Source organism: Propithecus coquereli, unplaced genomic scaffold (assembly GCF_000956105.1).
Source record: "Propithecus coquereli isolate 6110/MARCELLA unplaced genomic scaffold, Pcoq_1.0 Scaffold125, whole genome shotgun sequence".
Taxonomy (NCBI): Eukaryota; Metazoa; Chordata; class Mammalia; order Primates; family Indriidae; genus Propithecus; species Propithecus coquereli.
Genome location: NW_012136636.1, coordinates 6,717,669 through 6,740,885, shown reverse-complemented (window position 1 = coordinate 6,740,885; position 23,217 = coordinate 6,717,669). Strand labels below are relative to the sequence as shown.

Genomic DNA, 23,217 nt, shown 5'->3' with positions numbered 1-23,217 from the left:
CCATCCCCTCAAATCAACCCTATTGTGCACCATTTCTGGCTTTGGATTGTAAAGAGTTTTTAGTCTTCTAAAGTCTAAAACGCAAATGCTGCATGGAAAACATTCAGCTAGCATCTCAGAACTTTGACAGCCGTGTAAGTGATCCTAGAAGTCATCATGGGGTGCCACCGATCAGAGTCCACTGCCATTTGGTTTCTAATGAGTTCCTCTAATTACTAGGTGCTTAGCGCTTTCTGAGATGGGCTGTTCCATTTTATGACAGACTCTGTAGCCTCTGAAATCTTATTTATCCATCCCCCAAATCCTAGGAGAAGCATCTTTCTTCCTGTGTCTTCACACTCTTGCTACAGTGCTGTCAGCCTGCCCAGGTGGCACTGTGTGTCCCCACTCACCTTGAGCCTTATGAGCAGAGACACCCAGTGAGTTCCTGGGTGCCCAGAACTTAGTGGGTTCTTAGCTAGGTTGCACTATGCCTGTCCCACTGATGGGCTCCTCCGTCCACACATTGGGGCTGTGACCTCCCTGGGTTGGCCCTGTTTTCACTTCTGACAGGGGGGCCTGCTGGGGTGGAGTGGGTAGTAACAGCCCCTGGTGCTGGGGCTGCCGGCTGGGGCCAGGAGGGGAGACGTACACGGTTTGTGCCGTGCGCTGCCTGGTGTGGGCTTCTCCACAAGTATTTTTTGCTCTAGATTATGCCCAATTTGTGCCAAGAAACCAGACATTTTAAGATTTAAGACACAGGAATATTAAGACACCATAAGGCCTTTGAGCTTAGATTGAAAATCAAGACTTCAGATGTTCGCACTTCTGAGGGAGGGCATCTCCTCCTGGTTTTCAGTGCTGTGGTCTCTCTCTTCTTCTGTCCTGAGTGTCGGGGCAGACACTTGTTCTAGCTTTCATGGCCTCTTATTCATGTTGACCATCCGTCAACCAGTAAAGTACATGAGCTCTATGGACAGCTGAGTAAAAAATGCTAAAGCAAAGAGAAAAGGGATGGAAAGCTTTAGAATTAAAGACAAAATTACAACGGTCAAATGTTTTCAGGCTGATAGGCAAAATTGAATTTCTGGACCACTTTTTAGTGAGGCAGCCTCTTCTTTTGCTGGGAGAAGGGCAGGGATCATTAAACAGTGTGCCAGTGGTCACATGTGACACATGCTGAGGGCACGGGCGTGTTCATTGACCAAGAGGGGGACACGCATTTACGGCAGTTCCCACCCATTAGCAGAGAGCGCCGTCAGGAAGAACCGTCTGTTCAATCTGAGAAAACGTGTTTGAGTATAAAACTCTTAGTGACAGACTCGCCCTGTGCTATTCTCTCAATACCCTGCAGGGACTGCTGCTCACATGTTACATATAAGCACCCTTGTGTTTCCTTTTTTAGGTCAAAAAGGAGATAGTTGCCTCATCTGTGATACGACAGGACTCCGTGGTCCCCCTGGGCCACAGGGACCCCCAGGAGAAATAGGTAAGACCCCAAATGTGAAAAGGACCAGATCAGAATTTGCTTCAATGTGTTAGCACCTTCACAGTGAGGCAGATCTTACCCCAAGACCTAATTGTCTGCATTCAAAACCAGAGCATAATAAAAAGAATATTAAGTCGTACTTCCAGGGTTTGTCCACATTGTTCAAAATTATCAAGGTCATTCAGCTAACTGAGATAACAAACTTAGTTATCTCAAAAGAAATTACAAGAATTTAGGTTTTTCCTTAAAGTGGTCCCTGGGGGTGTAGGCAGGAGGGCGGGAAGGAGGATGGTAGCAGTCTTGCAGGGTCACTCATGTTTGGGCTCCTGTTTTCCCTTTGAACCCATCTTGGACGTATCATTTATTACTCTCAAGATTCTTCAAACGTTCATTCACTTCATACAAAGGCTTTTATGCTCTTGAATCTTGAAAGAACAAAAGGGTTTTGAAGAAGTGTCTCATGAATGCTATGCTGCTGTTTCTCCCTGTCTCTTCTGAAAGGTTTCCCAGGACAGCCAGGGGCCAAGGGCGACAGAGGTTTGCCTGGCAGGGATGGTCTTGAAGGATTGCCTGTAAGTAAACCCGAGTTCACATACATAGTAGAAATTGCCACCAAAATAAATAAATAAATAAATAAATAAATAAATAAATCAACAAAGTTGTACATTTTTGCCTTTGCAAATATGGCTTCTGCCTTCTGTGGGAGCTGGTCAGGTGTGGCTGTGTCCAGCAGTCTAGAATTACTGCATGTGACCTTTGTCCCCGCCCCGGCATGGGCAAGGCTGTTAAATGCAGAACCCGAATTGCAACCGACTTTCTTTTCACCTGGCGCAGTTTAGTTGCTGCTTACCTGTGTTCAGGTGCAGCTGAAGGGTGGTGTGTCCTTCCACAGTGCCTCTGGGATTTCTTGAAACGAATGGTGCCACAAGAGTCACCTCCAAGCAGCTACACTGTAGAGTGAACTGTCCTTCTGCATTACCACTGCTGGTGACATCATACCAGATAATCTAAAAACTTTTTTGTTGAATAGGTTCAGCACCAGCAGTTTCTATGGACAGGTTAAGGAAAACTGACCTAGTTCTCTTTAGAGATTTGAAATACATTTTCATTCTTCCTTTTACAGATGTGTATTTTCAAAATTCCTATTACCACCATCTTTCATATAGGTGCTTTTTCAAATCTATAAATGAAAGATCTCAAACACATTGACATGAAACATCAGTTAAAAAAATACCAGCTTCCTAGCTGTTCTGGCTTGTTTTAAAAGAAGCCATTAAATAGAAGAGAATAATAATAACCTTAAATATGCAAGGACATTATTTTGTTGCATATGCTAAGTTCTATTTCTTAAGCTTTTAGATCTTATGGGACCATTCCTCCCGTATTGTCTTTGTTCTTCTAAGCTCTGTGCACATTGACTAGTTTCTACAATTCCTTTCATTCCTTTTTCTTTTTGTCCGAAAGTGAAAGTCAAATTGTTAGCGTGATCCTTTTCTGATGTAGCTCTTGAAAATTTTTAATTTTTTAAGGTATTGCTAGAAGCGTCTCTAAAGGAGGGCCAGGGTAAAAGTAGCTGATGTGGGAATGAAATGGCTGGAATTCAGTAGTCGTTTCTCCTTTTGAAGTTAGAACTTGGGCTCCTGCTTTCCAGAGCTTCCCTGATGCCTGGGGAGCTGAGTTGGAAGTTGCAATTGTTTAAAATATTTCTAAATAAATTAGGAGTTCAAATAGCTGGGAAACCCCTACTGTAGTAGGGATCAAAGACATTGAAGGAAGCAGAAAAGATGCTTTTAACCTCTGTCACCACCTTTATCTCCTTGGCTTTTCTGGCGGACTTCCTGCCTCAACTCTGGCTGAAACTCAGGCCAGACACCCACCTCCGCCTCCTAAGTCACATAAAAATGGAAAAGAGGAAAAAGGTGTGAGAGAGAGAAGGGCCACTGAGCAGAAATCATGCTAAGGAAAAAAATAAAGAAAACGTGCAACAAAAATTCTCCCTACACCTTCTTTCTTTCTGTGAATGGAAAAAGTCTCTAACAGTGAATTTGTGGGCAAATAATTAAATTGAGAAGATAGTCATTTTTCTTTTATTTGAAGCTATATAATAGCTCCACAGTTTAACCAGCTCAAAAATTAGGTTCTCTTTTCTGGCTGGAGGCCGAAAGAGATGTCCGAGAGCCCGCTGAGCACGCTGGAGAGTAGATTGAAAATAAAAAGGGGAAACACTCTGCGTTTTCATGCGACTCAGATAGTGTTTCTGTGGCATCTCCTTTTGAAAACCGAGTGTTTGGTTTTGGGAAAGAGTGGCGATCACATGAGGCTGACCCCAAGCGAGATAATGAAGCCCAAGTCGTCCGAGCCAGTTTTGGTTTCCAGGTTCATGGTCGCTGGGAGGATTAGTGAAAACTGACGCTCCCTGACTTCCCCCAGTGGCACCTCCACTTAGAAGCAGACGGCACAGGCGCAATCTTCTCCAGTTAATGCAGCCAATGCTGAATTTTCAAGGCAGTATTTGATTACTCAGCATTTATCTTAAGGGAATGTGGATCAAAATACCTTTGAACCATTTAGAATCAAGAAGTTCTGTGGCAAAGACACCATGTGAAATGTCCTAGGGTCACCAGTGTCACTGTTTTAAAAATCTAGATTTCTCTCTTAAATAGAATAATAGCTGATAAGGTCATCATTGTTAAAATAAAGATTTATATTTTCTCACCCTAAAATTGTAGTATTGGAAAGCTTTATATTTTTAAAAGGCTGTAAATAATCACCATAAAATAATGTATGTTTTCAGGTTGAGAAAAACATACATTGGTTATAATTTCTGACATTGGTATTTATTTTTTATTGATGAATATTGCCAGTTCAACATATACTCCTTTTAGGATCTTCTTGGTTGCAAACATCAAAGATAGAAAGATAGGAAACCTTGGTCCTGCCCTCAAAGCCCTGGAATACAAATAGAGAGACAGATCTGCAAATTGTAATGAAGCAAAGAAATCTCTAGAATGAGGACTATATACTACAAGGCAGCCTGTGCATATAGGAAGGGCTTCATAGAGGAGTCTAATGTTAGCTGGGATTTAAGGATGCTTCGAGCTAATATTAACTCAAGAGAAACCGTTTAAAACTACCACAACACCTTTCAATTAAATAATGAATTCTCTGTAACTCTGGCAGGTGGCTGGTAGAAATAATTTGTTGCCATTCGTGTGATTAGAGCAAATAGACGATGTCTTCCACCTTTCCTGCTAGATCCAAGAGCAGCGTCCTGGGTTTCAGGAATATTCTAGCACAGGCAGCTCAGACCTGCTGGGGCTGTGCAGTAGAATCTTCTGTCATGATGTTCGAACTGTCAGCCACTGGCTGGTGATGGCTATTAAGCCCTTGAAATGTGGTTAGTGTGGCTGAGGAACTGGATTTTTATGTTATTTCATTTGAATGTCTCAATAATATTGAACAATGCAGAGAGTCCCTTTGACTGTCTCCATACTTTCAGAGGCTGAGAGGTGTTGGATGTGTTTCCAGGAGTCAGTGCATCACAGTTAGCTTAGGAAGGGGACCTGCTCCCCTCCTTATCCTGCACTGTTGCAGCTCTTAGCAAGCAGTGTGGGCAGGAGAATAAGGCAGCCTCATACAGATTAGTCCCAAATCTGCCATTTGTCTGACTTAGAGCAGGACACAGAACTTCTTCAACCCCGGCCTCCACACTTGCGCAGTGGGTGGGTTTTACTAGATATGCCTAACTCTCGTCTGCACCTAGCAGGTATGGCCGTAAAGTAGCGGCTTTGCAGGCAGAAATGTGCGCATCTGGGTCCCAGCCCCGGCACTTCCCGGCTGTGTGGTGTTGGATCTATCACCTAACTTCTTTGAGTGTCTGCTGCTTCTTCTGCTAAGTCCTGGTTTCAGTGTTTTCCCTGCAGAGTTGCAATAAAAGTCAGAGATGACACGTAATGACAGCAGGCGAGGAATCAATGGCAGCCATTTTTTAAACCTAAAGACTGTACAAATTTTGGGTTGTCCATGGTTGTCCAACTTCTTCCTTTGAGAAGTCTGTATTATGTACACACACGTGTGTGAGTCACATACATCTAGGAACCTTTGGAAGGAGTTTATAAAAAGGAGTTCAAATTAAATGAGTTGTGTGAGAGTTTATAGTCCCCCAGGTCAGCAGGGAGTCAGAAGATGCCTTTCTCAGTCCTTAGGGAACAGGTCATTGAAACAGTTACTGAAACCCTTTCTGTTTCCACGTGAATGCGGGCTCCCAGGATGCTGGAGGGGAAACCGTTGGTGGGTGCGGGCATTCCTTACAGATTTAACTTTCCAGGAACTGAAACATGTTCTACTGTGTGTCTCTCGGTAAAATCCCTTCAACTCTTCTGATTCTCAAAATAACTAATTATAGAGTTGGCCCAGTGCTCACTTCCGGGAGCTGCTTCTCTCACTGGTGCCCTGGAAGTTCTTATCTCTTTCGGAGTCGGGGTGTGAGCGTAAAAGGAAAGCTGCTCCATTTCGGTGATGACCAGGCTTGGAGAACAGTGGTTGTCCCCACCCTCCCTGCTGCTCCACAGCCACCTGGGCTCAGAAGCGGCTTCTGCAGTTTCTGGGCCCAGCGAGCCACACATGGGCACCTCCTGCCAGGTGCTGAAATGACCGTGGATGTGTAACAGTAGGCAGGGAAAGGAAGCCACCTGAGGACCATTCTAAGAGCTGAGTGTCCAAGGCCACACCATCACCCCCTGCCCCTTCCCAGGCTCTGTTTGGAATGCCTAATAAAGATGAGTGTTTTTCAGAGAAACATGAAAAGTTTGGCTGATCAGGACTTTACCATGGAGTTACTGGTTTGCTTGTAGAAAATGAATAATGAGGTCTGATTATGCAACCATTCTTCAAGAGGGTGGCTTCCTGAGTCCGTTGTTGCCTGTGCTACTGTCACGCTAGTGCGTCGGGTGCGTGCTTCTCCTGTGGTTTCATGAGGCTTTGTTCCTGCAGGGCCCGCAAGGTGCACCAGGGCTGATGGGCCAGCCCGGAGCCAAGGGAGAACCTGGCGAGATCTATTTTGACCTGCGGCTCAAGGGTGACAAAGGAGACCCCGGTTTTCCAGGCCAGCCTGGCATTCCCGGCAGAGCAGGGTCTCCTGGAAGAGACGGCCATCCCGGTCTTCCCGGCCCCAAAGGCTCCCCGGTATGGTTATTTCCAGACTTGGAACAGGCTTGAACATTTACCAATGTGGATCTGCAAAGAGTAAAGGAATAAATAATTTGAATCGCATCTATGTATTTGCATTTGGATGGTGATTGACACAAATGAACTTGTTTCATGGTTCACGGAAGAACTCAGGTCTATAAACCTGGGTGTGGGCAGTGTAGACTTCAACAATTGGGCGATAATGGCTCAGTCTCTTCAGCTGTGTTTGAGGAAACTGAACAGACAAGTTTTCATATCTCTTCACCTTGCATACAGGTGAAATCTAAAGTTAACGGTGATCAGGTTATTGTTTAAAAGAGGATTCCAGATAGAAACCTCTTATTATCTGGAGTATCTCCCTAAGTGGGGTGCGGGAGGGAGAGTGATTGCTCAGCTGACGGGAAAGAATGCTGGTTTCACTTATTAACTAGAGCGGCCCTCCTGGGGGGCTGCTGCGGTGAATGAATAGTGTAAGCCGGTTAAACTCTGGCACTCATTGACTATGACTGCAGAGGAATGTGACATGGGCAGGGATGCTGGCACAGCTACTGATAACGGTTTTTCCCCTCTTTTCACCTCAGGGCTCCATAGGATTGAAAGGAGAACGTGGCCCCCCTGGAGGAGTGGGATTCCCCGGCAGTCGTGGTGACACTGGCCCCCCTGGGCCTCCAGGATTTGGTCCTGTTGGCCCCATCGGTGACAAAGGACAAGTGGGCCTTCCCGGGGGCCCTGGGTCCCCAGGCCTGCCAGGTGAGGCCTGAGAACCTCGAGGTGCAGCCTCCAGGTGCTCAGAGAGGCAGGGGACCCACCACTTGGGAAACCTACAGCCTTAAAGCCACATGTGGCTTCTAGGTCCTTAAGTGCGGCCTTTTGACTAAATCCAAATTTTACAAAACAAATCCTTTTATTAAAAGGGGTGCAGCAGAAAAGGATGAAGCTTTTTTTGCCTCCTTTGGTGCTCAAAAAAGAATAATCTTGACATCAGAACTGGAGTCAGCCTTTATGTAGGAGTAATATCAAACCGAGGTCATTTTTTTCCTCTTTATCTCTTTTCTGTTTTTTCTTGATGGGCTGCCCATTTTATCCTCTGTATGTCCCAAGCAATGTGACGTCCGCCTCTCCACTGACACGTAGGTGCCCATTGAGTAACTTTACAACAGTTGTGGTCTCATGATGGCTGTTTAATTCCATGTTGGTTTCAGTCATCTGCTGACTATTTTTCGAGTTCATGTGCCAAGCACCACGCTGAGCACTGACAAGAGATGGTCTCTGCCCTTGCACGGCCTGTCCAGAGCTTTCCCAGACACCCTGGAGCAGGGACGCCCGAGTCATTCTCTACTGTATTATCAGGGCCAGAGGGGAAAAGGCTGTGGCCCTGGGCCTTGCACACAGTGGGTGCTCAATAGTGACATAGTATACTCATACAGTTCCCTAGAAAACCCTGGAGTGGGAATGGCTGGTGTGTAGAGGGGGGAAGTAAGATACATTACTAGGACATTTTTAAAAACTGTAAAAGGGAATGAAAGGACTTAGGGTGATTAAAAATGTGTGACAAGTAAATTTAGAAAGACATAGTAACTAAGTAGCTGGGTAATCAAAGCATCCAACAGGAATGATGTTGGAACAATTACACACGAGCCCTTCTTGCTCACATGTTTGCCGATTCTGTAGATCGCCACATAGCTAGCCCAGTTATCATCAATTCCTGTCCCTATGTGGGACTATTATTTCATAATTAAGACAGTGTAAAGCTCATAAGCATTCCAACATGGGAAATATTAGCCAGTCTTGATGGGAGTCCAAGTGTATTGTTCTGATATATCTGTTATCATCATTCTGAGTTTTGTTTAACCGTTGAGTGCTCAGCACTGTTATGACTCCACTGGCAATTGTTCTTTGTCTAGCAAGGGTCCCAGACATGTCTCCTTTATGCCTGCTGCAGCAGGAGGGTGACACCAGGCAAAGGCACCTCTGATCACTTTCCCTCAGGGCTCCTCATTCCGCAGTCAGCAAATCAAGTGTTCGTTGTGCTACGGCGCCTGCAAATTCGCAGAGCTGTAAGAAGGAATTAGACTTTCTCTTTGGCCAGAAACTACCATCAGAAAAACCAAATGGGGCTCTTCTAGATATCTCCTAGTGAGATGAGGGAAGAAGGGTCCTGAAGGAGGATTGTTGATGGTGGGGTTGATCCTCTGTCCATGGTCTGTAGGGTTCCTTGGCCATCCAGGCCCAATCGGCTTCGAGATTAGAAAACTAACCTTCTTTGATCTGCCAGAGCTGTGTTTAACTTTGGTGATCGTAAAAGCCTGGTTCCCAGGGATGTAGTCGATAGCAGATGTTTTCTAGGGTCAGTCAGTTGGCGTTTCCCACAGTCTATAGATAAAAAATGTGCTGGCTGTTCTGGGGCCACCCGACATATCTGGAATGCTTACAAGGTTTGTGAAGATTCAGTGCACATGTTCTTGGAGGTGATCCCCTCTGTCCTCTCTGGACAGCTAGATCCTGACACCCAGTGGATTTCCCAAGCATGAACAGCTGGGCAGCTGGGCCTGGTCTTCCTGGCTTGCAAGCAGAAGGGGTGGTTTTCCTGTGTTGCTCAGGGGAGCACAGAGCTACCCTGCTGCGCCATTATGCATAATGGGTGACACATGATCATCTGTTTATCATGTTTGGATGATTTACTGCCAAATGAACACAATTTAGGTCAGCCTCAGAGCAACTTAGAATTTGTGTGATAAATTGAGAGAGAACAGTAAAACCGTTTTGGTTTTTTGAGACAGGCTCCTTAAGAAATTACCCAAGGCCATCCACTTTATATTGTAGATTTTTCAGCTTTTCATGACTCTAATTTTGGACTCTTAAGGAATTCTTGAAACAAACATCTTGATCAGATTGGACATACATTTTGGGAAGAAGAGTAGCTCTCTGAAAGATTCTAGAAACGTAGAGGGAAGAAATGGAAAATGTGGGCAGCGGCTTCTCTCTTTGGGTGCACAGGGGGCCGTGAGAAGGTGTGGTGTAGCGGCTTATACGCCGAATGTCTTTGTCCGCAGGTCCGAAGGGTGAAGCAGGAAGAGTCGTTCCCCTTCCAGGCCCCCCTGGAGCAGAAGGACTTCCGGGATCCCCAGGTTTCCAAGGGCCTCAAGGTACTGTTAGAATTCCAGCCCACCTGAGTGCCATGGGAACTTCCTCACGTTCTTCTCACGCGGACCATTGGTCTTTCTCACAATAGGTGACCGAGGCTTTCCTGGAACCCCAGGAAGGCCAGGCCTCCCGGGAGAGAAGGGTGCTACAGGCCAGCCAGGGATTGGATTTCCAGGGCCCCCCGGCCCCAAAGGTAAACCTGCCTCATGACCCCTTTGGTCCTCCCGTGGATCTGGTGAGAAAAGAGGAGGTAGCAGACGTAAAAACACCACACAAGTTAGTGACCCTGGTATTAACTGGGGCTTTCAAAAGAGTTCAGGTAGTTTTGAGGACGGGGATGGGGATTTCAATCACTTTAAGCGATGGGTGCCTGGTGGCGGAGCGGTTGGGTTAGAGAGAAGATGAGACTTTAGGATTGTGCAACCTGCCTGGGCACCACTGTAAGTGGCATTTGTTTAAAACCCACCCTTGAGGGGTTTCCTCTTATCAGAGAAGAAAACTTGAGTCCGCCAGGGTGTGTTTGGGAGTCAGAGAGACAGGGCTTTGCCTGGGAGCAAGACCCCTGTGGAGAGGGGCGTCCCCACAGGGCACTGGCATTTGAGGACCATCACTTCCTTCTGAGAACTGTAAGGAAGTAATGAGGGCAATTTCACCTTTTTTTTTTTCTTCTTTTTTCACATTTCTTAGGTCTACTTGTTTATCGGGTAGACGCTAATAGATTGTTATTACAGACCTTGGGTCCTTGGCTGAAAAGAGGGTGATGTGAGCATAAAAAGGGGTGCGTTGTGTAAGGAAGTCTGTCTTCATACAACACGCCCTGTGGCCGAAACTTCCCCAGCCTCCCAGGCTTTGTGTCTAGAGGCTCCACGTCATATTCTCGTGTAGACTGTTACGCTTGGAGAACTGGAGACAGCAGCTCTTTTCTCCAAGAGCCATGTGATGTGCGCGCACACACACACACACACACACACACACACACGAGGTTACTTATGCCAGGCTCACAGGGCAACAGACCCTCTGTGTTTAAGAGGGACAGATGCTGAGGCCTTCTCTGTGCCCATGACTCACCGTGTCCCACGGGAGTGCCCTGTCACCGTCATCATGGAAGGCCTCCCTCACAGAGGCCTGTGGCCCCTACACCTGTGTGGAGGCGTGGGCGTGGTGGTTAGATGCACTCACTCCCAGACTCTGTCTGTGTAGCAGCCGCACAGCGTGTGCGATTCAGGCCTAGGCCTCTGCAAGCTTACACGTCGCCACTGAGCGTCACATGTAAAGAGTCTAAACCCATGGTTGCCAACTGCACTGCCCATCAGCACCGCGTGGGTAGCTGCTAAAAAGCCCATTAGAGCCAGGCACAGTGGCTCATACCTGTGGTCCCAGCTACTTGAGAGGCCCAGGTGGGAGGATTTATTGAGCCCAGGAGTTTGGGACCTGGGGCAACGTAGTGAGACCCATCTCTAAAAACAAACAAAAGCCCATCTGAGCCTCTGGGGGCGCAACCCAGACAGTTGTTAGATGTCTGGTGACTCCAGGGTGGGTGCAGCCTAGTTTGCAAGCTGGTGATCTGAAGCGTTCCTCAAACTTGAACGTGTCCACAGATCATGCGGGATCTTGTTAAAAAGTGGGTCTGACTGAGCAGATCTGCAGGGTCTGCATTTCTCATGAGGTGACAGTCATGCTTTGTCCCCTCCAAAATGCCCTTCTCAGTCTGCAAATGCCAAGGGAGCTATTTGTTCCTATTGGGGAAGTAGGGCAGGAAAGAACAGCTGAGGAGAGTAGAACAAAGGAAAGGAGGAGAATCAGCGTGAGAGAAAAAGAGCAGAATGTAGGTGCTGGAAGGGTGGGCTCATCTGGCCTCTCAGGGTCGCCCCAAAGGCCACCAAAGGGCTTCTTTGGTGACCATCTTGAATCAGGTCAGGGACATTTGAGCAAGTGTAAGAGAAGTAAAGAAAGTGGGGAATGGCATTGTAACTGGGCCAATTATTTTGACTCTTCCACACAGGTGTCGATGGCCTACCTGGAGATGTGGGAGCCCCTGGGAGTCCAGGTCGCCCAGGATTTAACGGTTTACCTGGCAGCCCGGGTTTGCAGGGCCAAAAGGTGGGTGTGACAATTCCCTAGATTGCTCTCTCCCACTCAGCTTTTTATTAATGGGACACAGTAAATGTGGGTTATTAATCTCACAGGATAGGCTGAACCAACGTGTTTTGTTTTTCAATGAAATGGCATAGAATAGAAAATACCAGAGTACATAGCACATGGCAGTAAATATTTTGAGGGGAGATATTTTCTGATTTTGTGAAACATTTGTTTCAATCTTACGAAACTTTATGAGATTTTCTTGCGCGGTGCATGCTGGGTCTCGGTGTGAAATGCGTTATAGCAAGTGGCAGAGAAACAGCTGTAGGAAAGCCTCTGTCATACAGAGATCACAGCCAACCAGGACGTTTCTCAGAGTGCAGGTTCCTCAGCCTTGGCACTGTTGGCATTCTGGGTCCAAAATCCTTTTCTGCGGGGTGGCCCTGTGCCCTCCAGGACCTTTGGCAGCAACATTGCTGGCCTCTGTCCCTGAGACATCAGGAGAGCCTCCCCCCCTCAGCCGTGACAACTGAAAACATCTCCAGACATTGCCAAATGTCACCTGTAGGGCAAAAGTGTCCCTGCTGGAGAACCACTGGTCTGATGTGACTTTGGGATTCTCTTTGCCCTCAAATATTCTTCTCCCAACTTGCTTATACTTGAAATTCTGCTCAGCAAATGGGATGGGGTGGGGACCCCACAGCTTTGGAGCTACATGTGGCCTTCTGGATCCTTTTGACTGAATCCAAATTTTACAGAACAAGTTCTTTTAATAAAAGGTTAAAGGGGTTGGTTGAGGGACTGTACTCGGGGATCCAAGGGCCACATGTAGCCTTGAGGTTATAGGTTCCCCGTCTCATCCTTGCTGTTCTGATTATAAGGAATGGAAGTGAAATTGCTGGAAAGTGTTGGTGCTAAATGGGAGAAAGAGCTGAGGGCAATAGATAGACTTTGCCGATGACAGAACTAGGTTGGGCCGGCTCACTTTCTTTCAGGAGAAGGCAGGTGGCTCCGTGGTTGCAGGGAGCTCCTTCCTAAGAGATGTCTGACATTGTGGTGCCTTCTCTGCATGGCAGAGATGGAGGGGAAGGCTTTGGAAGTCTGTCTTTATACAACATGCACCAGCTTCCCTTTATAGTCTATGTTCGATTTGAAAATTTAGTCAACTGTGGTGGTGTGTGGATCACCTTAAACACGCAAGGCTCAGGAGTCAGCGAATGCCCAATGGAATTGGAGTGAAAGATTTGATTTGTGATCTGAAATAGTGTGCTTTTTAAAGAATCCTTTAGATGGAGTTCCTTCCATTTTGCAAATTTCCTGCTGGGACATGAGAGAAGTATCCAGTACCCACTAATGTCCTCCTTATCTGGAAATGTCACTTGCATGTAGTGGAGGGCTGTGACTTCACATCCACCTACTTGCTTCGAATGAGTACAAGTACAGTCTACGTCTATGTCTAAATTGAGGCTATTTTGAATGTGCCCTTACTCTACAAAATACTTCCTTCATTTCTAATCATCTGTATTTGTCAAAACCCCTGGGTACATGCAGTAGTTTTAAATGTTTAATTTGCTGCGAAAGCCTTCGTTTATATAAAAAACTACGTAAGTGGTCTCCATGCTAGCCTTGGAACTTTCCCATCTCTTAAGAAGCATTCAGGTAACTGGTCACAGATCATAGTTGGCGTTTTGTCAGTTATTTAGGGTCAGCTCTTCCTCACAGGCTCAGGCAGCAGGGCTGAGGGGACAAGCTTGGGTCAGAGGCCTAGGTAGAAGGTCATTCTGTGGGGAACCTTGGTTTTCCTCCTCTTTGAAGTGAAAATAACAAAAATTGCCCATCTTTGGGGCTTGCGGTGAGATTGAAAGAAAATAATAGGTGTGAGGAAGCTTTGCAAACTTTTGTAAAGAGTTGAACAGATATTCTTACCAAATGCACTGGCAGTACCCATTAAATGTTCGCTCATGCTGTTGGCTTGTTAGAAATATTGACTTTGTTGGTCAATTTGCTTCTCTGTGCTTTGGGGATTTTCAGGGGGAGCCCGGAGTTGGTCTACCAGGACTCAAAGGGTTGCCAGGTCTTCCCGGCATTCCTGGCACACCCGGGGAGAAGGGGAACATCGGGGCAGCAGGCGTTCCTGGAGAACACGGAGCAATCGGCCCCCCTGGGCTGCAGGGAATCAGAGGTAACTTCTTACAGATCTAGCCAGACTGCTTCAAAGAGTGGGTGTGCTTATTTTTGTATTTCCAGAGCACCTAGGTATATTCAAGACACGTTTGTTGAAAGAATGATGAAAATCCTAGTTTAGAGCTCATGGTTTACTGTCATTGTGGCCATTGTGTGAGTGGGAAGCGTCTGCTACTGTTTCTACAGTTTATTCACAATTTTTCCCTCCAGGTGACCCTGGACCTCCTGGATTGCCAGGCCCTGCAGGATCTCCAGGAGCTCCAGGGATTGGCCCCCCCGGAGTTAGGGGCCCCCCTGGAGGACAGGGACCCCCAGGGGCATCAGGTGACGTGACATCCTTCAAGAATTATCCCTTCTCTGACGCTTGGTCACGATGGTGTAGGAGATGATGCTGGAGTCTGCATGAAGGGGAGATTAGCACGATTTGTGAAATAAAAGGGAAAAAAGTCAATTCCATTTAGCAAAGTTAGGTTTGCTTGTTTGCTTAAACGTAGAGTCATAGATTTCTATTCTTTCCTGCCACTGAGATTGGTTTATGTGCCAAAGAGATCTTTCCTTTATTGTATTTTCAATAACCTAAAATTTTATTCAAAATGATGACTCTATATTATCTCTCCTTGGGGGGAGGTTAATAAGTTGCAGATAATTTAAACTAATTGAGTCCATATCTAGAAGCTACCATTGACTTTAATAGTAATAATCTTAGAATTAGGTGGTGATAGCAGAATAGGGTAAAACCATCAGTGAGAAACGGTTCAGAAAAAACGAGTTGTAAACTCTGCTAAAAGTCATTTTCGTTTCCCCCAACCTCAGGCCCTCCTGGAATAAAAGGAGAGAAGGGTTTCCCTGGATTCCCCGGACTGGACATGCCGGGCCCTAAGGGAGACAAAGGTGCTCAAGGACTTCCTGGCTTAACGGGCCAGTCGGGGCTCCCTGGCCTTCCTGGACAGCAGGGGACACCTGGAATCCCCGGGTTTCCAGGTAAATAGTTTTTGAACTTCTGGCTGGATTGAGGACAAGGAAACAGGACTTGCCTCATTCTTTCCGTGACTCTTAGCGTTTACCATCCGTGTTCCGAGGGGGGAAATGTTCACGGTCCTCCCCTCTGGCCGCAGGTCCCAAGGGAGAGATGGGCGTCATGGGGACCCCTGGGCAGCCGGGCTCGCCGGGACCAGCAGGTGCTCCAGGATTCCCGGGTGAAAAAGGTAGGAATCTGTGTCTCTCTCGATGCCCCTTGGGAAATTCTCAAATTGTTGAGGTCCTGTGTCATTTTGAGAGGTGACGAGCGAAGTTAAGAAGATCAAACAGGGGCTGGGAGACGCCTCTTACCCAGTGGGCGTCCGACGTGCAGAGCGCACGGGAGACTCAGAACAGCTCTGCCCAGCAAATCAGAAGGAAGATGCGGCTGAGATTCTTTCTGAGAAACGGTGGAATCTTCAGTCCTGCCAGGGCACAGGGACTGAGTCCGCAGAATCGAGTTAGCAAATGTCGTGACTTTACAAGTCATAACTTTCATTACTTTTCTTGTTATTTGAAATTGGCCCATAATAACTTTTTTCAAAGAGAAATTGACTTCGAGTGTGAGATACAAAAAAAGGCATCTGTTGAGGTCAGGAGTTCAAGACCAGCCTGAGCAAGAACAAGACCCCATCTCTACAAAAAAGAGAGAAATTAGCTGGGGGTTGTGGCGCATGTCTGTAGTTCCAGCTACTCGGGAGGCTGAGGCAGGAGGATCGCTTGAGCCCAGGAGTTTGAGGTTGCTGTGAGCTATGATGACACCACTGCACTCTAGCTGGGGCAACAGAGCGAGACTCTGTCTCAAAAAAAAAAGGAAAAAAGTCATCTGTTTAGTAGAATAAGAAAATTCCTACACTGTTATTGTATAGAAATTGAGGGTAGAATGAGCAGGGGTGATAAAGATATGTGGGAAGGCGAGAAAATGTATAATAAATTATCTAACGTCATAAGCCAAGTTTGAATATAGTAGCATTACTAGCAAATAATGACTTTTGGAAAATAGCTTGATTGTTCATTTACTTGGTTTCAGACTCTTTTGTGTAACTCAGACAGTCAGCACTTAATGCCATTTTTGAACAAGTTATTCGTCATTGATACCTTCTTTTATCAGTCATGTCCTAGCCAGCAAGTGTGCCGAGCTCTGTAACCAGCCTCATCTGGTACCTTCTCTTTCCTCTGCAGGGGAACACGGCTTTCCAGGTTCCTCGGGACCAAGGGGAGACCCTGGCTACAAAGGTGACAAGGGGGACGTCGGTCTCCCCGGCAAGCCTGGGTCCATGGACAAGGTGGACATGGGCAGCATGAAGGGACAGAAGGGAGACCAGGGAGAGAAAGGCAAGTTCTCCATAAATGACACCAAACCAGCCTGTGTTTCTGCAACCGCTTGCTTTGCAAGCAGGAGGCATGGGTCATGGTTGCTCTTTTCTGTGATTTGTAGGACAAATTGGACCAGCTGGTGAAAAAGGATCCCGGGGAGACCCTGGGACCCCAGGAGTGCCTGGAAAGGACGGGCAGGCGGGACACCCTGGACAGCCAGGTACGGTGTGGCACTCAGGTTCCCGGCGGGGCGGGGGTATGTGCTACCCAGCGCTTTCTGCAGATGGCAATCTGCTGACTGTCCTCTTTCTTATTCTAGGACCTAAAGGCGACCCAGGTATAAGTGGAACACCAGGTGCCCCTGGACTTCCTGGACCGAAAGGATCTGTGGGTGGAATGGGCTTGCCAGGTAACTTGGATTTAGAAGAGGAGTCTTTGCAGCACATGTGTGTGTGGTATGGGCAGGACGTATCTACAGAATGAGATCCTGCTCCACTGAGGACATAATCCAGGCAGTTGTGTCTGTGACACTAATTCACATCCTCAGTCCTGCCTAGGGATGGATGGATGGCGTTTGGCTGATGCTATGACCATGGCCATGAAAACTTACAATTTAATAAAATAAAACATGGGCTGGACACAACCAACTTTTGACGATCTCCAAGTGGCTGCCCACTTGGCCAACATCTCCCAAGGTGTCTGGCTCTCCATTCAGGGTTGTCAGCCAGAGCAGGGCCTGCCTCTGGAGCCCTTTGTGTCAGTTCAGAAGAATCCCCCGGACTCCTCTGCCCCAGTCCTGAGCCAGCCTTCATGCTTTGCCAGTGAGGTCCCCTCCAGTGACAGCAACCAGAAAGAGAGGGAACATGAGAGGGGGTCTGGCAGGTAATGCTTCTCATACCTTGCCCAGAAAGGGGAAGAGTCAAGACAGAAAGTCTGTCTCTCTGTCTTCTAAGTTTCTATGAGGTACTGCTATCACTTGAAACATAAACAGCTAGGTTGCTGGTCATACCTACTTACAAATAAGCTTGGCCACCAACGTACATTACAAACCAAGGGTGCATTCACCCTGCACACCTGCCCCATGCGCCCTGTGATTCGTTTGGTTAGTGAGAGTTGGTTATATAATAAAGAACGTAAGAGTCATTTTTATACTGTTGAGAAAGTATGTGTTCTAAGAAGTTAGTGTATTTCTCCTCTGTCTTTATAAAAAGACAGGAGAAACGTTGCCCAGGGCGACTCCGATGTGACCTGGGTGACTGACGTCTGGCTGGATTGTTTGCAGGTTGATAAATGAAGGGGTCCATGGTCCTTTACCTCATTCTTGGCTGGCTGTCAAGGGACTCTAATTTTTAACACTAGCACTAGCCAGTCCCACGTTCTAGTTTCAGTTGTTTGTGTTTACAGGAAGCCCTGGAGAAAAAGGTGTGCCTGGCATCCCCGGCCTGCAGGGCATCCCCGGCTTACCTGGAGAGAAAGGCTCAAAGGGAGAGAAGGGGCAATCAGGCCCTCCTGGCATTGGCATTCCTGGGCTGCCCGGGACCAAGGTAACCAGCACCCTGCGTGGAAACATCCCCTCCGCCCCTCTCGGTGGAAACAGTTCCTGAGAAATATTCAGTAATTGTCTCAGCACATTCAGTGAGTCCTGAGCTCCAGTAATGCCCCCAGGGTGTTAGAAGCTGCCTCTTCTCCCCACTCTATTCAATACCTGTCCCCCCACCCAAGGAAGAAGCTAGAGACTCATGGGGAGGCCAGGGTAGGGGGCAGCTATCCCCGGGAGAAATCAGAGGGGTTGCTGGTGAGTAGAAATGGGGCAGTTGGCTCCTTTGTGCTGAAGTTTTTCCTCTGTTTTCGGAGGTGGACTTTGGCGAGAAATGGGCAATGGCAGTTTACAATGCAATAATCACTGCACCAAAATGTCCAGGGACAGATGAGAAATTAATATATGCCTGATTTTCACTTGCAGGGAGATCAAGGGGTGGCAGGTTTCCCAGGCAGCCCTGGAGAGAAGGGAGAAAAAGGAAGCACTGGGATCCCAGGGATGCCGGGGTCTCCAGGCCCAAAGGGGTCTCCCGGGAGCGCTGGCTATCCAGGTAGGTTACCTGGGGCCTCCTCCTAAACATGAGAATCACAGACGACAAAAACTCCAACTTACAGGTGGTCTGGTGTTTCGCTTTTTTCTTTAGGAAGCCCTGGGCTGCCCGGAGAAAAAGGGGACAAAGGCCTTCCAGGACTGGATGGCGTTCAGGGCGTCAAAGGAGAAGCAGGTAGAGGCCCTGCTCTAGAGCATGGCTGGGCGTGTGGACAGGAGCCTCCAGGGACAGGGACTCCAGAGGCTCAGGGGGCTGCCCACATAGATGGGACTCAGGCTTCAGGACGCTGCTGCGGGGCTGACCGGAGGCCAGCTGTCTGCCCCTGCACTCGGCTGATGAACGGACTGAGTGTGGGGGGCTCACGGTGCTTTGCCGAGGTCTTGCCGTGAGGTAGGAACCAGGCCTGGTCTCCAGACTGTCTCTCTAGGTAGTGTGGGGTTCGAGGTGTCTGCTCTCCATTCTCACCAGCCTTTGTGGCTCAGGGTTCGGTGGCGGTGCTGACAGCAGGAAGGGTCCTTTCTGAGGGGGTTTCAGAAGTAACCTCAGGGAAGCCGGGAGTGCTCAGGAGGGAACAGCTCCCTTAAAAGACGACCATCTTATGTGGACTCCAGGGTGTGGGAGAGGCTCTGCGCATGACTGACGTGGCCTTTCTCTTTGAGGTCTTCCTGGGAAGCCCGGCCCCACGGGCCCAGCCGGCCAGAGAGGGGAGCGCGGCAGTGATGGAATCCCGGGGCCGGCGGGAGAGAAGGGTGAACCAGGTACGGCCCGGCCCCCATCCCCTTTCAGAACGAGCAGCACCCCCTGCCACAGACTCGCAGGCCATGTTCGGTGGGCAGAGCTGGGTGCACAGTGGATGGAGGAGGGGCGCCACGGGGTCCCAGTGCTATTGGTGCTGAATTCATCTTTTCAGTCTGTAACCCTTGTGTTTACATTGCATACATTCATTTTTTATAGGAATAATTCATAAGAAATACCCCACCCTCCCTTCCCCCATATGGGCCCTTCGCTCAAGCCCTTTGTTCACATTCATCCCTGCCCTGATGGCTTTGGCTTTCCCACCTTCTGTAAAGAACAGCGATTAGTTGGCCATCGTCCGAGGAGCCCATCTCACGTCTCCAGACGGCCGTCAGAAATAAGTGTTCATTTGCACAGATCATTCCTGCTAAATGCTGGATGGTTCTGAGCTGAAAGGTACTTAGGGAAAGGCACTAAATTATGAATATCCTGTCAAGGGTATCTTACAACAATTGAAGGAATATTGTTTTACTCCCACGGTGCAGTTAACTAGTTTCCACGTACTCTACGAGTGTATGCGGTGTTAGTTCAGAGCTGATGCTGCACTGTACTGTTCCTGCAGACTGATTATTTAAGTAAAGAGAAATGTGGCTTTTTGCGCTCACCTTGCAGGTCTACCAGGAAGAGGATTCCCAGGGTTTCCGGGGACCAAGGGAGACAAAGGTAATGTTTGTTCAGTGTTTGCTTCCTTTCTAGCCACCGCTGCTCACTGTATCAGCAGACAGAGGGTGACATCTGCAGGATGCAGCCCCGTCCCCCTTAGCAAGGCAGCAGCGGGCGTGGAGGATAGACTCTGGGTCCAGAGGGGATGTCCTGCCAGACACGCCTGCTAACGCCATCGTGCTCTCATTATCGGAGATTCTCTTTTATTTGGACTTATTTTATAAAATCCAGGACAGAAGGAAACCCCTGTCATTTTTGTGCTTAGAAAGTAATCGGAATATCAAAATTGTTACTTTCTAAAACTGGTCATTCTTATGTGAAGGGAGGACAGGACGTCACATGGGCCAGACAGCCCCTGAACGCCCTGGTGAGCTAATTCCCAAGCACACTTGAGAGCTGGGAGGGGACATGACGCAGGCTCTTCCCTCAGAGGCCGTAGCATTTTGTCAGGAAGAAAAGGCGGACGCTGGAAATCCAAGAGCGACGGCCATGCAACACTGAAAGGAAAGCCTCAGTAGCCACGGCTGGGGAGGGCACACACTCTGGTCACTTGGACAAGGCCGGGGGTTCCTGAGTGATCCGGGGCCGTCTCTGAGGATTGGGAAAGGCCTGGGATGTCAGCTCAGACCGAGCAGGGCTCATGGTGGCTCTGTTTCCCCGGGCCCTGGCTCTCCTGAGGCCAGCCCGGAGCCTTTCCTGTGCAGTGTGCGGTCCGGCACTGGACATGCCCCGCCTCTCGAAGGGTGTGATGGTGCCGGGGATGCTGCCTGGGGAATGGCGGCTGCCTCCCCTCCCCAGACACAGAGCCACTTGCAAAGGCTCCTGCTCAGAAAGGGAGCTGGGGACATGCCTGTTCCCTGCCCGCCTTTCCCTTACCTGCCCGTACAATCCTGTGCAATCTGGTTGACACATCCTGCTGCCCTGGGACAACCTGCACACGATGCCTGTGTTCCGATTCGCTGCAGTGAGGGGAGAGTCCCAAGGAGGAGCCCTGTGACCGAACAGGACTCGGCCCTGTGCCATTCCCTTTTCATTTGTTCTTAATAACCTTGAAAGAACCCTAGACTTTTGGTATTTTTATTGGCAATTTTTGGGTAATATGTTTAAAACTAAACATGGAGGATTTTTTTCCCTATGAACTCTTATTTTTATTTATTTATTTATTTTTTTTTAAAGAAACTTTATTTTTAAGAGCAGTTTTAGGTTCACAGCAAAATTGAGTAGAAAATACAAAGATTTCCCATATTTCACATACACACAGCCTCTTTCACCATCAAAATCTTGTACCAGAGGCATATCTGTTATAATGATGAACCTACAAGTGACACATCATAATCATCCACAGTCCCTATTAGAGCTCATTAGAATTCAGTCTTGGTGGTGTACATTCCATGGAGTTGGACAAATGTTTAATGACGTGTATTCACCATCATAGTATCATGCACAGTAGTTTCACTGCTCTGAAACTCTTGTGCTCTGTCGATTCACCTCTTATTTTTATTTTTTACAGCTCAATTGAGGTGTCATTGACAGACAATGTAACACTTATTTAAAGTGAACAGTTTGATAGGCTTTGACTTGTGTATGTGCCCGTGAGAACATCCCCGCCTTCAAGGTGGTGGACGCACCCATCACCCCAAAAGTCTCCCATGTGGCCTCATGATCCCTCCATGCTTGCGTTTGAGATCCATGCGTGTTGCTGCGTGTGTCAATAGTTCATTCTTTTTTATGGCTGAGCAGTGTCCCATTGTAGGGATATAATACAATTTAACCATTTGCCTGTTGAAAGAATAAGACTTTAATTTTAGTGATGCAGTTGCTAAGCACGTATTCAAGTGCCTTTGCCATAGAATGCTTCTTTTCAAAAGTGTAAGTATTAATGCATGCTCTTAGCATGCTAAGCTTTCTCTTTTCCAGGCCAGGCCATGGTAGGAGCCAGGAGTGTTATTTAAAAGCAGAGCAGAGCATCCATTCCAGTTTCCCCCCTGGGGCCCTCAGGAGGCCACTCTGAGGGGTGCTGGAGGACAAGGAACACCCACCCCCAGCTGCCCGTCAGTGCACTGAGCCCCTGCCCCGCAGTGCCGTCACCACCGTCTCAAACTGCTTTTCTCATTTAGGTTCCAAGGGTGATGTGGGGTTCCCGGGATTAGCGGGAAGCCCAGGAATTCCTGGACCCAAAGGAGAACAAGGATTTATGGGTCCTCCGGGACCACAAGGACAGCCAGGACTGCCTGGTGCTCCGGGACACGCTATGGAGGGGCCCAAAGGAGATCGGGGGCCCCAGGGACAGCCCGGCCTGCCAGGTAAGGGTGTTTCGCCAGGTGTCAGTGCCGGGGGCTGGGGCAGAATTCACAAGAAGAAATTAGTGTGCAAGAAATAAAGGAACAATTGAAGTCTCAGTTGAGCTTTTTATTTAGAACTCTGCAACATTTGTTACCGCTTGAAACTGTATTTTGGCTTCCATTGGGTCAAAGATTTCCACATGTCCTTTCTGTCAAGGAATTTGAGTAATAATTAGGGAGATGCAAGAAAGGAAATTGTTGAAAAAGGCTGGACACCTGTGCTGTCTATGATGTTTGTCTTAAACCGACATAACACTCTGGCACACCCTCTCGCCATGACCAGGACTCCAGTGGTGGCAGACAGACACCCCAGGCACTGACCCCAGGTGTTTTAGACAGAGATTGTGGCACTTGTATGAACATTCTTCTTCCTTCTACGACCTGCCCTGATCTCTTTCTCAGGGCTCATGCTGCCTGACATGGTGCTGTATACAGTCGGGGGCAGCTGGGTGGGAGTGGTGACAGCCCCACAACCCGGGGCACTTTCACATAGCATCACCCTCCAACCCAAATGTGTGACTCTTGTCTCTCCCATTAGGGCTTCCGGGACCTATGGGACCTCAAGGGCTCCCTGGGCTCGATGGACTGAAAGGCGAAAAAGGACAACCCGGCTGGCCAGGAGCCCCTGGTGTTCCAGGGCCCAAGGGCGACCCAGGATTCCAGGGCATGCCTGTGAGTTACTGATTTGCAAATTGTTTTTGGAAAGGAGCCTTCTCTGGTCACAGAATTATTCCTATCTGTACATGTGTGTATGTATTGTGCGTATGTACACGTACACACATGCCGCACTCCAGTATTGTGTATACATACATGTGCTTGTGTGCTGCACTCTCATATTGTGCATATGTACATGTGCACACGTGCCACACTCCCATGTTGTGCGTATGTACACGTGCACATGTGCCACACTCCCGTGTCCTCTCTAAATCAG

General features: G+C 48.0%; 1 protein-coding gene across 1 annotated transcript in view; it reads left to right on the top strand.

The window, feature by feature from the left end:
* Positions 1-23,217, top strand: part of COL4A1 (collagen, type IV, alpha 1) — a 148,970-nt gene that overhangs the window by 107,376 nt on the left and 18,377 nt on the right. The window contains exons 23-43 of the mRNA XM_012637938.1: positions 1,385-1,468; positions 1,970-2,040; positions 6,461-6,652; positions 7,237-7,405; positions 9,709-9,801; positions 9,888-9,992; positions 11,802-11,899; positions 13,910-14,060; positions 14,273-14,386; positions 14,876-15,043; positions 15,178-15,267; positions 16,262-16,414; positions 16,518-16,616; positions 16,716-16,805; positions 17,801-17,940; positions 18,360-18,486; positions 18,580-18,660; positions 19,146-19,244; positions 19,894-19,944; positions 22,062-22,247; positions 22,825-22,958. Of these exons, the coding sequence (XP_012493392.1) occupies positions 1,385-1,468; positions 1,970-2,040; positions 6,461-6,652; positions 7,237-7,405; positions 9,709-9,801; positions 9,888-9,992; positions 11,802-11,899; positions 13,910-14,060; positions 14,273-14,386; positions 14,876-15,043; positions 15,178-15,267; positions 16,262-16,414; positions 16,518-16,616; positions 16,716-16,805; positions 17,801-17,940; positions 18,360-18,486; positions 18,580-18,660; positions 19,146-19,244; positions 19,894-19,944; positions 22,062-22,247; positions 22,825-22,958 (2,495 nt within the window). The remainder of the gene's footprint in view (positions 1-1,384; positions 1,469-1,969; positions 2,041-6,460; positions 6,653-7,236; positions 7,406-9,708; positions 9,802-9,887; positions 9,993-11,801; positions 11,900-13,909; positions 14,061-14,272; positions 14,387-14,875; positions 15,044-15,177; positions 15,268-16,261; positions 16,415-16,517; positions 16,617-16,715; positions 16,806-17,800; positions 17,941-18,359; positions 18,487-18,579; positions 18,661-19,145; positions 19,245-19,893; positions 19,945-22,061; positions 22,248-22,824; positions 22,959-23,217) is intronic.